This window comes from Natrix helvetica, assembly GCF_964273705.1.
Source record: "Natrix helvetica genome assembly, chromosome: Z".
NCBI lineage: Eukaryota > Metazoa > Chordata > Lepidosauria > Squamata > Natricidae > Natrix > Natrix helvetica.
The window spans coordinates 58034584-58050898 of record NC_138554.1 but is presented as its reverse complement, the minus strand read 5'-3'; the positions used below and the strand labels follow the sequence as shown (position 1 = coordinate 58050898).

Sequence of the window (16315 nt, the reverse complement as noted above, 5' to 3'; positions counted from 1 at the left end):
ATAGTAGTAAAAGCTATTAATGACCTTGTCTATAAAACACAGTCTCAGTATTCTCCAATTTTGCAATACTATGGTTCCTTATGATAAAAAATTAATTTGGGCAACATCCCATGATTACTAATTATTTCATTGTAGTTAGTAATACTTTGAACTTCTGGACTTCATAACCACATCCGAGCCAACATTTTTAAAAAGTTGGAACTTTTTTCTGAGTTGAACATGATTCTCCCAGAAGATTCCAACATATAATTTGAGAACCTATGCACTAAGTCACATCACAATTTAATAGTTCTTGTTTAACTACATTCAGTTGCATTAATATGAAAAAGTAACCTTTTGAGCAACCCTCACATTTACAATCTTCACTGGTCTGTAAAGGAAAGCTTAAGATCAAAAGCACAATTTGTTTCACTTAGTGACTGCTTTGCTTAATGATTACGTTTCTAGTCCCAATTATAATGGCTAAACTATGACTACTTATAATGTCCAAACAGAACTCTGGAATTAAATTTCTTAACAAAAAACTGTTCTATAGCTAACATTGAGCATGACTTAAAAGCCATGGTTAAATACTTCTAGTCCTCCTTCCAAAATGAAAGAGGTAAAAGAGCATCCACTAATTTGTAATGCTGTGATAGCAGTTTCGCTGGCTCCATTTTCTCCTCCTATGAAATTCTTCTTTGAAATTCAAGAGTGGAAGACAGATTATCTCCCCTTATGTCAGTTTTTATGGTCTTCATATCAGTCCACAACGGTTTTTCACATTGTTTTTGAGAGCAGGGAGAAGGAATAGATTCACCCAGCAGTAAAATTAATGGAATATTGACTAAAAGAAAGGAAGTCGATAAACAGTCATCTGTTTACTAGTCCTTTCAAGCATGTTCAGTAAATAATGCTGTAATATGACAGTAATAAATATTAAACGTAGGACTACCATATCTGAACTGCAAAATCCAGTCAGCCACTAGATGGAAGCAGAGATCTAAAAACTACTGAGTTTTTATTTCCATTTAATGGTACAATAATACAATTTTGCAACCCAAGTATGCCTGTCCTGGTTAAATTATACTTTGTGTGTTCAGTAAATAAGCGAATGGATAAATGGGTCAGATGCATAAATTCATTCAAAAGATTAAAACATCACAATGCTAGAAAGAATGGCATGAGGATTTGTCTGTGTGTTTCATGCAAAAACATTTCTTGAAAGAATGCACAACTGATTTTAAGACATTTTTACAGAAAGTCACAGTCCTCCTACAGGCCAAAGTAATCATCCAAAGGATTAATATAATACCATAACACTTCATTTGTTAATTTTATTAGAACCACTATCATCATCTTATATATTCCCTGAGGTATTTTTGTAGTTTCTCCTGCTCCTTTCGGTTGTGTGTTGTTGCAATTCACAAGGTAATTATAAATAAATGATGCAAGATTAATTTCCTTTTTTAAAAAACTTCTTTCAAAAACATAAAAATGGCAGAAATTAGGAAAGCTTTTTTTTAAAGATCTAAGGATGTCAGTATTTAAATTACTATTGTCATAGGATAGTACTATAGTTTTTCATGAAAACATCTTCTAGTTTAAAGTAAAAAAATACCATAGAAACTTGTTTTGTAAGTAAGAAGTTATTATTCTAGTTCTAATAATCTATGGGTATGTTCTCAACATTCAATGGGTCCAGAGAACAGCCTGTTGTTGCATACCTCTTTTTATTTTCAATAACCATACAAAGATTTAGGAAAGCTCTGGTAATTTAACCTAAAAGCCTATTCTCATTTATGTTTTCAACAAATAAGAGAAAATATCTGTATGTGATGAGTCGGAACTCTACCATACAGTATTGGCTGAAATGTATGTTTAAAGGGAGAGGTCTAAAGTAATGTGGCAGAGCTGGGACAACAATATACCCAATAGGCAGGATAGCTCTTTTGAGCTATGAAAGCCAATTACTCTTCTCTAAGTAGCAATGTTTTGGCAACTCTTTTTTTCTCTTTTTGCCCTCTTTCAAAGCTTTTGTAGAGACAGACTACAGCTCCATAGTTACAGACCTAATTAAATATTTGCCAGAAAGATGAATCCTTTATGATGTGAATAGGAGGCAAGGGTCTAAGGTAGATAAGAGACCTATATTTATAATTCTCTTTCTCAACATTCATTGATGTTATCTAAGGACAACATGGCAGCTAAGGGCCAAGGTTCAAAAGGCCGTTGCCTACGGAAGAAACCTTTTGCCTTGGAGCAGTTTTCTATCACCTGCTACTTGTAATTTGAACACAATCTATGTGACAATATACACTGTAAATTATCATTTATTATTTATTTATTCATCAAATTTCTATGCCATTCATCTCCCCCTACATGGTGACTCTGGACAGCTTACGAATTATCCAACAGGTGAAAAATAATTAAAAGGTTAAAATGAATCAACATAAAAATATTAAGAACTGTATCTATAAGAGCCAAATGGGACAAGAATGAGATCTTCTTACTCCTCAGCCACCTCCAACAGTGAGTGCCTCCCCCCCTCCCCACCCAGGCCAGCTGGCAAAAGCCAGGTTTTCATATCCTTCTGGAAGGCCAAGAAAGAGGGCAGTTCTCCTCTCTGATGGAAGGATGTTCCACAGGGATGGGACCACAGCAGGAAAAGCTCTTCTCCTTGATCCTACCTGCTTCAATGTCAGCAGATGTGATCTGTAGCAGGCCTCCTCTGCTGCCACAAGTGGAACAGGCTTGTCTCATCAGGGAAAGACGACGACTCCTCAGATATCCTGGACCCATGCCGTGTAGAGTTTAAAGGTAATGACCAAGACTTTGCTTTGTGAATTCATCTCTTTCCATCGGCATGAGCTCTGATTTACTTACTGGAAAGTCATGCTTGATTAATTAATTCTCTAACTAATTATCAATATTCTTCATCATTTGGTGAGACGTCCTATCTGTCAACTGGAAAACCTTTTAAGCCAAGGAAAGGTCCATGAAATTCAAATAATAATCTTTTGACAAATCCAAAGGTTTATCAAATACTACCTTCACTATAGTCTATCAGTTAATTATTTTCATAATAGCTACTTAATGCTGTTATCAATAGGCAGCCCAGGGAAAATACAACTGATTCAGTTTTGAGCCATATCTAAAACAAGCTCATGAAAATAAGTTAATTTTGCAATCCTATCGATCCTTTGCATCATACCCTGATCTAAGCAACACATCAAATACATTGCTAAAAGTTGCAGCCACTACAAAGTAAGTGATCCTAAGAGCTGCACAAAAATTTCTGAAGAACATAATTTCCCCCCATTTGACTTAGCAGAAGAGATAGCTTTTTCAATAGTTTTCTTGGCTTTTTTAATTTTATAAATGTGATTCAAATGAAAGATTTCATTTCATAATGAACTTGCAGGACATTGGTGCTAAAAAAAATCTAGGGGAAATGCCCATCTTCTAGACAAAATGCTGAGTGTTGAAAGATGAAATCAGACTAAATACAGAGTTACTTCTGGATAATATTGCCCTCTCTTCTTCAAAAATATCAAAAATGAAGAAATATAGTTCACAACTTTTTGTTTCTGGGAAAGCAACATTGCTAAAATCCACCAGGAGGCAGCCAACCTCCACTTAGCCCTGACATGAAACTAACAATAACATAGGGGAGGGAGAGAAGAACTGAAGGCCCCCTTGGTGTGAGAAAAGCACACACAGAGATAAGCCAACACAGAGGACTTTTCTGTAAACACAGTATATTTTAATTTGTCCAAAGTCTTTAACGCCCCATTCTGCTGTGGATAGCACAGTCTACGTGTCTTTCTGCCCAACTGGAGAGAGTACTGCATTTTTGATCCCCCAAATTATCCCCAAATCATTGCTGCAAGCAGCAGGGCTTATTGTCTGCTTCAATTTGGAAGGCCAAACTCAAGAGCCAATAGTTATTTTGTGTCATATGAGCACAAAGAACATTCTGATTCCTCCATAAATCTATTCAAATCATCATAGCACAATAAAAAGGCAGAAGCTGCAGAGAGAAGAAAATGGAGTCAAACGCTGAGCCATCAAGATACAATTTGCTGTTTCAGCCTTCAATGCAAGGAAACCAGAGCAGAGAGAAACTCTTCTAACCCAGAACACCTTTGTACAGTCATACTAGGCAGCCAAAGCAGAATCTGCATTAGAAGAATTTGACGCCCCGCCCATCATTCAGAGTGAATATTTCAGCCTTATGGTCCTGTTGTAAAGCCTGCAGAGCTCGGAGAAGTACTAATTCTTCCAAACCATGGAATTCTAGAAGAGAATAAAAAATATCCTTGGTTGAGAGAAAGTCACCCATGATTTATATACAAGATAATACAAAAATTTGGTTGGGGACAGAATTGGTGGCAACTTACCTAGCAATACAGAGAATGTGGAAAAGGTATCTTGCTAGAGCTCTGAATTTGCATGATATATACAGAGCATCATGTTCCCTGCATTTGCAAGGAATGCAATAATTTTTTAAATATCTATCATTATCAAGAAAGGCTAGATATTCTATAAGCAATGCCAGACAAAGTTTACAAAAGTTTTCTTCAGTCATGCTGAGATATTATTGCCTAAGGCTCATCACCCGAACTTAGGACAGCATAGCCAATTCAGTTATTTAATATTTAGGCCAAAGAATGTACTTTCCAACCACATATTATGAGATATTTACCACTTGAAAATTTACTTTCCAACCACAGTCTGAGGCTATCTTATTACTTTGGCATAAGAATGTTTTACACAAAGTACAGAAAAAGAATAGCTTTGGGTGACCTGTGGCAGAAACAGCACAGGGGTACTATTTCCATTTATTTGTTTGAATATATATGGCCACCCATCTCATAAGACATTATTCTGGATGATGTACAGTAAAAAAAAAGTATGAAAACATACTTGTATTCTAAAAAAAAAAAAAACAGACATAGGAGATTCCATCATGTATTCATTCATCCACATTGTTCTTAGTGAATTCCATATCATTGATCATGTATTCTTCTAGATCAGCCCTTGGAATTGGGGGTAGGTGGCATTAGGCTTTGGTGAAGCAAAGAGGGGCATCCTGTGAGGTCAAGGGGAATTGCAGACCCCCTGCCTGACTAGGGGTCTTTTTCCCTCTCAACCATGGCAAGAAGAGACGACAGCCTAAAGATGGCTCCCGCAAAGCTGGGACAACCAAAGAACAACTAAGACTGGTGTTGAAACAAAGTAGGTGGACTGTTCTGGAACCGGGGGAGAGGATTTTCCTTTTGCTTTAAATTTAACTCCAAGGAACAATTTAGAACTATCGGCTCAGATCTATATTTTAAAGCGGCGTCTAGCACTTTGAGTAAATACCAAACCGGAAATGAAAAATAACAAATATTGAAATATATAGGAAATTGGGGGGAAATGGTATTGGGAAGGCATTTTTAAAATGCTGGAATTACTTACCCATGAAACTTATTCTGCTTTTATAATTGTTTTACAATTGTTTACCAAAACAATGTTTGAATAGCAATACTGAAATTTAAGTGGAGAGTGCCATATGCTGTCGAAAGGGGAAACTATACCGATATGAAAGACTAAAAATATCTATTGGACTATTTTTAGATACCCCATGATTATTGGAGACCCAAATATAAAAACAAGGAAATTATTAAACTAAAGGGACACTTGAATGTTATGCTAGAAGACTGAACTTGAAAAAGGGATGCAAAGAGGCTTTTGACAACCTCCGGGACTATTTAAATGGAACTGAGTGTTTATATACGGGATATAAAGAATTGGGACTAGTAGACTCCCTGAAGGGTAATTTAAGGATTGAACTAATAGTTTCTGGATTGTTGGACAAAAATTGAATCTTTTAAAATAAAATAAGATACTTTATAAGAAAGAAATGAGTAGAATTCCGAAGGAGATGGAGTTACTTTTTCAAAATACAAAAGACATCATGGACAAAAGATTTAAGATGATTATGGACAAAACGGAAAATACCAAATGAAGAATGATGAGTAAAGCTCAACCTGCCCAGGAAAGGGAGGAGTCAACAGAAGAAACGAAGGAAGAAGAAGACAAAGAGGAGATAACAATGAAAATAACAGTGATTACTGAAATAAACTGGGAGGGGGGGAATATATTAAGAGAGTTGGAAGATATGTTTGAAAGGGAGATGGGTCTGCATAGAAACCTTAGAAACTGGGCAGAGTGGGTAGAGGTGGGAGAAGTGCTTCTTTTTGTTATTGTGTTGATTTCCTTTTCCTTTTCTCTATCTGTCTCTTTATTTTCTAGGTAGTGACATGATTAGAAGTTAGATAGGATAGACAGAATTTTTTTTATAAAGTGTGACATGATTAAAAACTAGAATAGAATAGATAGAAATAAGAGAAGGGAATATCAGTGTATACTTTATAATAAGAAAAGTAAAAACAAGATATAACATGGAATAATTGAATAATGATGGACCATAGCCTAATATGTGTATTATTAGAAATACGTAAGTTGACTCAATGTAATAATTATGATTAATTTTATTAGTTTGATTTATATTAGAATGTATGACACCCAGGTGCCACACTGTTCACACATTGATTTGATATATATTTTTAAAAATAGAAAATAAAAAAAAACTTGAAGAAAAAAGAAAATCTAGCCCCCTGTGAGGCGCTACAGGGTTTGGCACTCACTCCTCCTGTTTAACATTTGCATGAAGCCACAGAATGAAGCAAACAGTTTTAGCTGAGATATCAGTGCTTATTTCTACTCCAGGTCATCTCAGTGAAGGTATGGAAGTTCTTGTCTAAATGTCTAGAGGCCACGGGGGCTGGATGGAAAAGCTCAGCTCAAGCAAGACTAATGGATTTGGGGTTTTGGACTTTCTAGTCCCAAGCCCCTCCATTTTTAGTTCTGGATGGGATGGCACAGCTTTATCCTGAACTCACAGGTCCTGCTCAAACAAGAAGTGACAGTTACTGCTAGAACTTTTGCACACTGGGCATAGGAAATTGATACTGATTTTTTGAGCACATCTGACACTGTTCCGCAAGTTGCACTGGCTACACTGTGTGCAATTCAAGGTGTTGGTTCTTACTTTAAAGCCCTGCATAGCTTAGGGCTGGCCTATTTACAGAACTATCTCTATCCAGTAGTTTCTATCTATCCTATCTATCTCGCAGTAGTATGCTGTACCATTGGCGAAGAATGTTGGCTGGTTGAGCCAAGAGGAGAGCCTTTTCTGTTGTGACCCTTGTCCACTGGAATATCACCCACCTGGAGATTAGAATATCACCCACCTTGGAGATTAGGCTGACCCTAATCCTGCTATCCTATTATAAGACTTTGAAGATCTGATTCTGTGCTCAAGCCTGAGACTTGTGTGTGACGGAACCCATCTCCTGGTTATGTTGAGGGCTTTTTAAATGATTCTCCAGCTGCTATGAGTTTTATTCTTTATTTTATTTTATATATGCCTATATTTTCTATTTATTTAATACAAATATAAGTTGTGAGCTACCCAGAGTGTTGTACTTGATATAGATAGCCATATAAGTCAATTGAGACAAGAGGTGAGCCCTCCTGGACTCTCATTTTCTGCTCTAAGGCCATGTTGCCAGGAAAGCCTTTACACAGCTTCATAAGTAATCCTACTTTTTAGGATTACATATATAGATTGTTGCAAAACAAGCTTAGAAATTTCAGATAGTTCTCACATTGTCTTTCTTTTTTCATTGCTTAGCATAGCACAAATGGAACCAAATTAAAGGCATGTTCGTTGATCTGGAACAGTCAAAATAATGACCTCTATGCCCTGACATTTCATTGATAAATGGAAACAAATTAATCAGAGAAATATTCAGGGCATGAATCCAGTTTGTAAGAATTAAAATCCAATTACATTTAGAAAATATGAAGTATATACTCTGCTGTTGTGAAAACTGTTTATCTCTTTTCTGTTTAATATAAGAAACTTGAAATAACTTTTAAAAATTCAGCAGGGGAAGAATGTGAACAGCAAGAAATGTTCTCTGAATTAAAAATGAGACAAAGAAACACAAAAAATGCATCTCTCTTTTGACACTGTCATATATCACTATAATGGGAAATGTATCAAATGAAAGTTACCTTCTTCCTCTGTATCCTCGCCATTGGATAACTCATAGAGTGTGAAAACCGAGTTTGTCGATCCATTCTTCAAAACCTGGAAATGGGGAGGGGACAGGTGGAGAAATGCAACACTTGATTTTTGATATCATTGAGTTTTATATTCCAAACTTTTTTTTCCTGCTAAGGATATTCACAACAATTAAATATAAATAAAACATGAAAATATATAACAAACATTTGTAAGAAATAGATTATTATATCTTGCTAATAAAATGTACCCCAAAAAGCTGAAAAACAATTAAAGCAATGGTCAAGTGCAAGGAAGCCTCCTGAGAAAACCATTGTAGAGTTGGGAATACCAATAAAAAGCCTTTTTGTCATCAGTCATCAGTCTAACTTCTGAAGACATGGCTTTGGGAGAAGAATTTCAGACATCAACCTCATCTAGACAGACTTGGGAGGACAAAAGTTATTGATCTACCTTTTGTATTCTATCCATGTACTGTTTTAAAAGATAAACTTTAGCATTATGAAATAGAGACAAGTTTCCTGTGAAATGATTAACAACTTGACAACTAGGTTTAAACATTAAAAATGAGATAATATTCAAGATTTTCAAAGCTATTCATGAAAAATAATATAAAATTTGGTTGTTATAATTACAGCTGCACAAAATTGTTCCAGGAATTCCACACTCTGGTACCTAAATTTTCATTTAAAAATATGACAAAAGGCAGAAGACTTTGTGTTTGTGTTGTGATGGTGAAGATAGAAAAGAACTGTGGGCTCCTGCTGAAATTCAGATTCTGGGCAGAGAAAAAGGAACTGTTTCAAAGTATCTTTACAAAACTATTTTATACCCAAGTTTAATTAATTTTGAATTGTTACCCCCCAAAATAGTGCTCTTACCCATTGGTAAATTAACTTGCCCCATTCCTCTGGACATCGCCACAGGATAAGAAAGCTAGACTTGTTCTTGTCAAGCCATTCAAGGTTCCCTGGATTGAAACATAAAATATCTCTATTATTAATGTCTGTTAAAAACATTACTTATTTTTACAGAAATAATGGATTCAGCCCTAGCTATCCCACAGCCTGACTTATTTCTAGATAAATCTTATCTAGTCCCTTAAGGCTGCAGTCTTGTCACACCTACTTTGATGTTAAACTTAATGAAATGAAGGAGATAAGTATACCTCCAGTTAATTATATTTACGATTAGAGAGGCATGTTTCCCTCAAACTTACCTTTTTTCCTGAGCTCCTCTAACACAACAAGGATGGATTCCAGTGAGAGTTTTCCTGTTCCATAGTTAAGAAAACACTAGGCACAGGATAAAATGTGATAAACTACTTAACTCAAAAGGAATTCAAGATTTGGGATTGCAAATGTTAATGCAGCATTATGTAACCTCAAACAATCAAATCATCTTGCTTCTGATGAAGCACACACTTTAATCCTCCCATCAATTGTACCATGCAGCTAATAACCATGAGTAGTATTTGGCCATAGAATGAGAAGGAATGAAAATAGTATTTATGCAGCCCAGAATTTTGACTGTATAAGCACAGTAAGAATCTGGCAGCAGTTGTAATTAAACTTCATGACATAAGATTTTGATTGGAATAAAATTACTATCTAAAATTCTATGGAAAATTTCTATTGAGAAAAAAAGTTTTTTTTAAATTACAGGAACATCAGAATACTTGGTAATCAGTATCTTACAAACCAAATCTAAAAGAATTGTAGTGGAAAATTATTTTCTAGTGAATATTGTAAAGCTGTGATACGTTTTACAATGTCAGTTAAACCAAAACTAAATTATAGAAAAAATGGTTTACAAAACTCTTCATCAATTGGAGATATTCTGTGTAATGTTTTCTTTTCCAAGCCACCAATATTTTGCCAACAATAAGCATCACCTGAGCATTTTGTTTTTAACACAGCTTCCGGGAAATCAATATCAAGGCATTCTATGTGATTTCAAGCAGAAAATGGCATTTTTAAATACAGCTTAAAATCAAAACATCTTTAGAAATCAAGAACTTATTTTCCTCAGCAGAACTAAAAAAACTTGTATTATCCTAACTTAAGGTAAAGTGGTTTACCTAAAAACAGAATTATTTTAGAAGGCAAATCTATTCTATGTACTGTTCACAAATCATGTAATCCTACATCTAGGACCATACCAATAGCATACTCGGTTAATGCTACAATCTCATATTGCTTCAAACTTGAATTTTTCACTGACAAAAAAGTCAACTCTTTTATCACCAGGAGTTGGAGGAATTCCTTGTCACATCACCAAGGCTGGTCAGACAGACTCATGATAGTAGAGGAAGGATACGCTGCAGTTTCCAATTGTTGAACAGTGGACTCTCTTGAGCCTCTGGAACAGTCATAGTATAGAGCTTGTTGAGGCGGCAATATGAGAGCACTAAGGAACACCATGCTGTCAACTGCTTTTGTCTTGTATCCACATTGGGCTGCAACCTAAAACATAAAAAGGAAACAGATGTACTATAAAAGAATCTCAGAAGCTCAATAATTTTAACTGCCAAAGCAGAATCAAGGAGTAGAACTTCCAGAATCATACCCCAAGTCTTCACACTTCAGTGAAGACAGCTAAAATTGACTAAAGATCTGAATACAATACAAGAAATCATCCAACAAGAAATCATCCAAATTAGTCCTGTTATTTTAAATACCCCCAAAGTTGACATTTCCATAATTGCCAGCAAAACTATACATTCTTTATGATTTTTCCAAACTTCCATAAAATAATTTATCAATTTGCTTTGCAATTTTAGTGGGATTGTCCAGAGCCAAATAATTTGTCCAGAGCCAAATAATTTAACCAATTCAGTTTTATATGCCTGGTTTAGCCAGTTTATTTTTATTTTTATTTATTTTTATTATTGTTTTAATTAAACAAAAAACACACACAAAAACATTCTTCATTACATCTTCTAGAAAGCATGTCGATTGGTTACAATTAAATTTCGTGCGCTACTACAATCATTCTTTATATTTCATTCATATTGAATTGTACATTTTAAATCAAAAATCTTTATACCATCAATATACCATCATTCTCATTTAACTATATTTGTTTAAACGTGCTTTTGTCTAGAATCATTTATATTTATATTATAATAAATCTAGACAAAAATTTATTGCTAGAATTTATAAGTACCCCGGAGAGATTACATCTTTATAACAAAATCTAAACAACAACAAAAATATTAATACAATTAGTAAATCTTTTCCCCAGGTCCCATATTATAGTTTATATCCAAATTGTTTTTACCAGTTAGAGTTATTATTTCATTATTATTGTCATGATGGGTTATCTGTTAACGAATAAACATTTTAAAAATGAAAACATTCTATAAGCAGCTACAACGTTCTACTTATTTATCACCTAGAATTAACTAATTTTTTATTTTTATTTTTATTATTTTTTTCCCATTCAATTATGTTTTATTTGGGTTTCACCATTCTTAACTTTCTTATTTTACCCATAACTATTATTTTTAAGTTTTGTTACATTCCTTCATTGATTCTTGTTTCTTTCCTCCATCCACCTATACCATTTATCCCATATCTGGTAGAATTCTGATTCTTCTTTTCCCTGAATTTCTTTAGTTAGTTTGTCCATTTCAGCACAGTCCATAACCTTTCTTATTATTTCATCTTCACTTGGAGTTAGTTTGTTTTTCCATTTCTGGGCATAGGCAATCCTTGCCGCCGTTATTATATGTAGTATTAAATACTGGATTTCTTTTTTGTATTTCGCAGACATTATTCCTAATAAGAAGATTTCCGGTTTCCATTCTATTTTAACTCCCGTTATTGCCTCCAGCCAATTTTTGATCTTTTTCCAAAACTTTTTAGCCTCCTCACAGGTCCACCATAAATGGTAATACGTTCCGTGTATCGATTCACATTTCCAACATTTTGGGGAGGTATTTGATGATATTTTAGCTAACCTTGTTGGTGCCAGGTGCCATCTATAAAACATTTTATACTGGTTTTCCTTGTATGCAACCGAGAGTGTCATTTTTAAGTTTATTCCCCCAAATTTTTCCACTTTGTCTAATTCAATATTATACCCAAAGTTCTGTGCCCATTTTATCATTTGTTCTTTCACAATTTCCTCTTCCATTTTATACTTCAGGAGAAATTTATATATTCTCCCTATTATTTTTCTATCTGGGCTTTGAATGATTTTATCCAATTCGTGTGGTTCTGTTTCAATGTCATATAATTTGGTATCTTTATTGTATTTAGTTTTGATTTGAAAGTAAGTTAACCAGTCAACTTTCTTGTTCTGTTCTGCCAATTCTTCAATTGTTTTTAAGTTTCCCTGTCTATCAATTAAGTCTCTATATCTTAGCATTTTAATTCCAATCTATAAAATTTGGATGAGTCATCCTTTCTGTCGGTGATAGCCAATTCGGAATTTTCACATAGTGGGTTTTTTTAAAAATTTTGAGCCATTTTTGCAATAACGCTCTTCTAATTAAATGTTTTTGAAAGTATTTGTGCGTTTTATTTTTATCATCCCATAGGAATGTGTGCCAGCCTGCTTGCAAATCATGGCCTTCCAGAGTCAAAATTCTTTTATTCTTTAGCTCTATCCAATCCTTCACTCATGTTATTGATACTGCCGATGCGTATAAATCCCAATTTGGTAATGTGGTTTAGCCAGTTTAATCTGCTTAAAATACTGACATTTTTGCAGCCGTTATCACCCAAATATTATCATGGATCCAACAGTCTGACTGGAAATAGCACACCAAAGCCACCTAGAAAATGTCCTTCAAATAAAATAAAAAAGTAAAATAGTGTCAGCAACCATTGGTGTTATCAGTTCAGATAAGGGACTTGGTGATCAAATAGTATTTTATGTACTTCCTTTTGGCAGCTTTTTACTGTTTCCCTAATTGATTGTTTATGGCTACCAAAGAATGGTGGCAAAAGGCTTCTCCAATTTAGCATATATTTGAGGCAGGTGCTGAATCCAAAAACTTATAATTTTCATCCGTTTTTCTTATCTCTTCTGCTCTGAGAATATTCTTGTTCTCTGGATTTCCTGTTGTCTCTAGTTCCCTTTCCTTTATTTTTCAGTTTTGTTTTTAGCTCCAAGACCCCAACTTTCTTTCCAAATCTTTTTTTTTTTTTGTTACTTCATCACTCCCTTTTTCTGATTTTTCTTCTTTTATGACAGTCTATCTCTGGTCAATGAAATGTCTAGTTAATTTAATCAGTGCTCAGGTAGCTTAATCTTTGTAATGCCATGATGTTCCCAAGTAGCTGATTCTTTCTCACAATTTCATGTTCTTCCCTTCTACTACTTGGCAGATAATTACAGCATCACACTATCCTATAATCTATAGCCTATAACAATTATTTAATATCCTCCTTAGTTTATTGCCCTCTTTCCAGGTAGTATTTCTGCATCATTGTTTCATTCAAATTCTATCTACCATGTGGAATAGACAAGACAGTAAGAAAGTACTAGCAGGAGACAAATCTGTTTTACTGGTATTTCTTAGAAAATATATACTCCTTCCTGTCACTAAAACTTTGCTTCTTGCTGTTTTCACCTCCATCTCCCACACTGATTCTGAAACTCTCCTCTCTGAGCGCACCTCGATCTTCACTGCTGTATTAAAAGTTTTGCTATCAAACTTTCATCAATTGAGATAAGAGGCAGTCCCTCAAAATCCCAAACGGACTTCTTATTCAAATCCATTATTTGCTTTCATATTCAAAATTCCATAGCATTCCTCCTATCTTATTTTATGCAGGTTTTTTTGCTACACAAACTATACTCTTCCAAATCTCTTATCTTCTATCATAGTTCCATCCATTTTTTGTAATTTCCTATGCCTAAAATCCTCTTTAAAATCTTAGTAACACCTTTCTATTTCTTTAAATGTTTCCTTCAAAATCTTTGATATAATCTATTTCTACTCCCAACACTAGCCATGTTTTAAGTACCCACAGTTGCATTTCCCCAATATATCCTATATAATGCTTAGTCTTTTCATTCCACTGTTTTTCTTCTTGACTATTTCAAGTTCAGATCCTTGGGAAAAGGAGTGTTTTTGTGGGGGCGGGGTAGGGTTTTGTATGAAATGCACTACCCTGAAGACACTATTAACAACTATAGACAAATCAGATCATATATTCCATTTTGAATGCAATAATCCTAATTTTATTTCAAACTAGATTACAGAAAAGTGGATCGTGTTAATCAAATTAGTATTTGTCTTTATGCATTTATAAATACATGGATGGGAAACCTGATACTTTGCAGCTGTTGAACAACTCTCTATAGCTCTCATCACTAGTCATGCTGGTTATGCTACTTTGAGTTATAGATCAGCCCTGGGAGTGGGGGAAGTTCCCTCGGTGAGCTGAATTATTATTACAATTAATGCAGGGATACAAAGTTTCTTCCAGAAATCTTGTAATTCAAACGCTCCTAGTAGTTTTTTTTAGAGGGGCGCGGGGATCACACACACACACCACCACCATCCGGAGCAAAACCTGGTATCTTTTTCCCGAGAGAAGACCAGAAGCAACAGTCGTGGATCGTCTCGCTCCGCTCGAAACAGGCAAAAGAGGGGGGGCTTTCTACGGAAAGCGGGCACCTCTAACGCGTGCACCCCACACCGTGCCTAGAGGAAAAAAACGAGCCCCCTAATCTCAGGGACATGTAGGATGGGGAAGACCCGGGACTCACGTAAAGAATGGCGGGAAACTGTACTGCCAGGGCCACTCGAAACTCATCATCGCCGCTGAGGCCGAACGGAACCTCCGCCTTGGAGGACTAACTTCTGGTCCGTCCTACAAATAATTCCGCTTCCCTTCCTGCTTGGAGGCGGCCCCTTTAAAGGGCTCCAAGAAACTGCAACCCCAGGACAAGGCAATAGATCTATAAATGTAGAATCTTCCGGTTGGGGTTGTGTAAGGCTGAAATTTTTGTTTGCGATTTGTTTTGTAAGAGAAGTTGCAAGTCGCACACGGCCTGTCAGCTTGCAGTCAAGCGGCCGTTGAATTTAAATGGCTGGGAGCGCTGGAACGTTTTCTAAGCAGTATGATTTTTTTCGATATACTGTGTTCTTTCTGTTCTGAAATTTGGCGAGAGGTGCCCTGCCTGCATTCAAACAAACAAACATACAAACGAACAAACAAACTCCGACTTGAATGCAGAGTGTGTATTAAGATTTCATTAAAACTTATTTGCAAAAAACCTCTATAGCAACGTTAGTCCCAGACTGTTTTGTTTGTTGGTTTGCATGCGGAACCTTCTTTTCCAATGGCGAAGCTGTCGTGAGATGTCTGTGAACGCGTTCTGTATTAATCCTGTCTATTGCAATCAGAATCCTCAAGTACAGTCTGGTCCTCTCTCTTTTAGACTCCACTTCCCGGGAGTCTAAAATTAAAAAAAGAAAAGAAAAACACTGTCTACACATCAATAAGAAATAATAGAAGCTGGGAAGAGCAATAGAAATATCTGGGGTACATTTAAATGCTTAAACTACACATGACCTACAGGTAAATCGCGACTGGATGCTGAAAGGAATAGATCATATATACAGTATATAAGCAAACTTTCCAGAAATATAAAAATAATACATTTTAAAATTAATGTATAGCCTATTACTCGAAGATGTCTTTATTACTGGTATGGCCAAAGTCCACTTTGTTGTACTGTACAATACTCAGGCAAAATAGAATGTAGAGATTTCAAGTATGTTATTTTAGTATTTCTGATACATAGTGACTAGGGTTGCCACAGAGTGATGTATTGGATTTACAGAGTGGATTGTAAATTATATTTGTTTATTTGGCTTTCTCTAACTGGCTGTTCTGCTAGATATTAGCCTCTGCTACAAGAGTATACATATCAAATAGAAAAACAGAAAATTTAGAATTTAGGACATATTTTCATGATAAGCACGATAAGCATACTGTCGTTTTTACCTACTATCATTTCGTGTAACTCTAGAAATTGGATAGCTTTTATTTCCCTACATTAATATCCAGTGGTGGGATTCAAATAATTTAACAATTGGTTTTCTGCCCTAATGACCAGCTGGGTGGGCGTGGCTGGGTGGCACTCAGCCTCCTGCAGCACTCTGCCAGCCAAAGTGTGGGGGTTAATTACAAAATGTGGGCTTTGCTTTGTGACATTCAGATCCAG

At 35.4% G+C, this 16315-nt stretch overlaps 1 protein-coding gene across 1 annotated transcript; it reads right to left on the bottom strand.

Annotated features, from left to right (window-relative positions):
• Positions 1-993: 993 nt before the first annotated feature.
• VPS25 (vacuolar protein sorting 25 homolog) lies at positions 994-14996 on the bottom strand. Its single transcript, XM_081970083.1, has 6 exons — positions 14852-14996; positions 10442-10587; positions 9342-9395; positions 9004-9092; positions 8113-8188; positions 994-4278 (listed from the first exon to the last, which is right to left on the bottom strand). The coding sequence occupies exons 1-6, from the start codon at positions 14899-14901 to the stop codon at positions 4166-4168; spliced, it is 528 nt and encodes a 175-aa protein (XP_081826209.1). The 5' UTR covers positions 14902-14996; the 3' UTR covers positions 994-4165.
• Positions 14997-16315: the final 1319 nt, after the last annotated feature.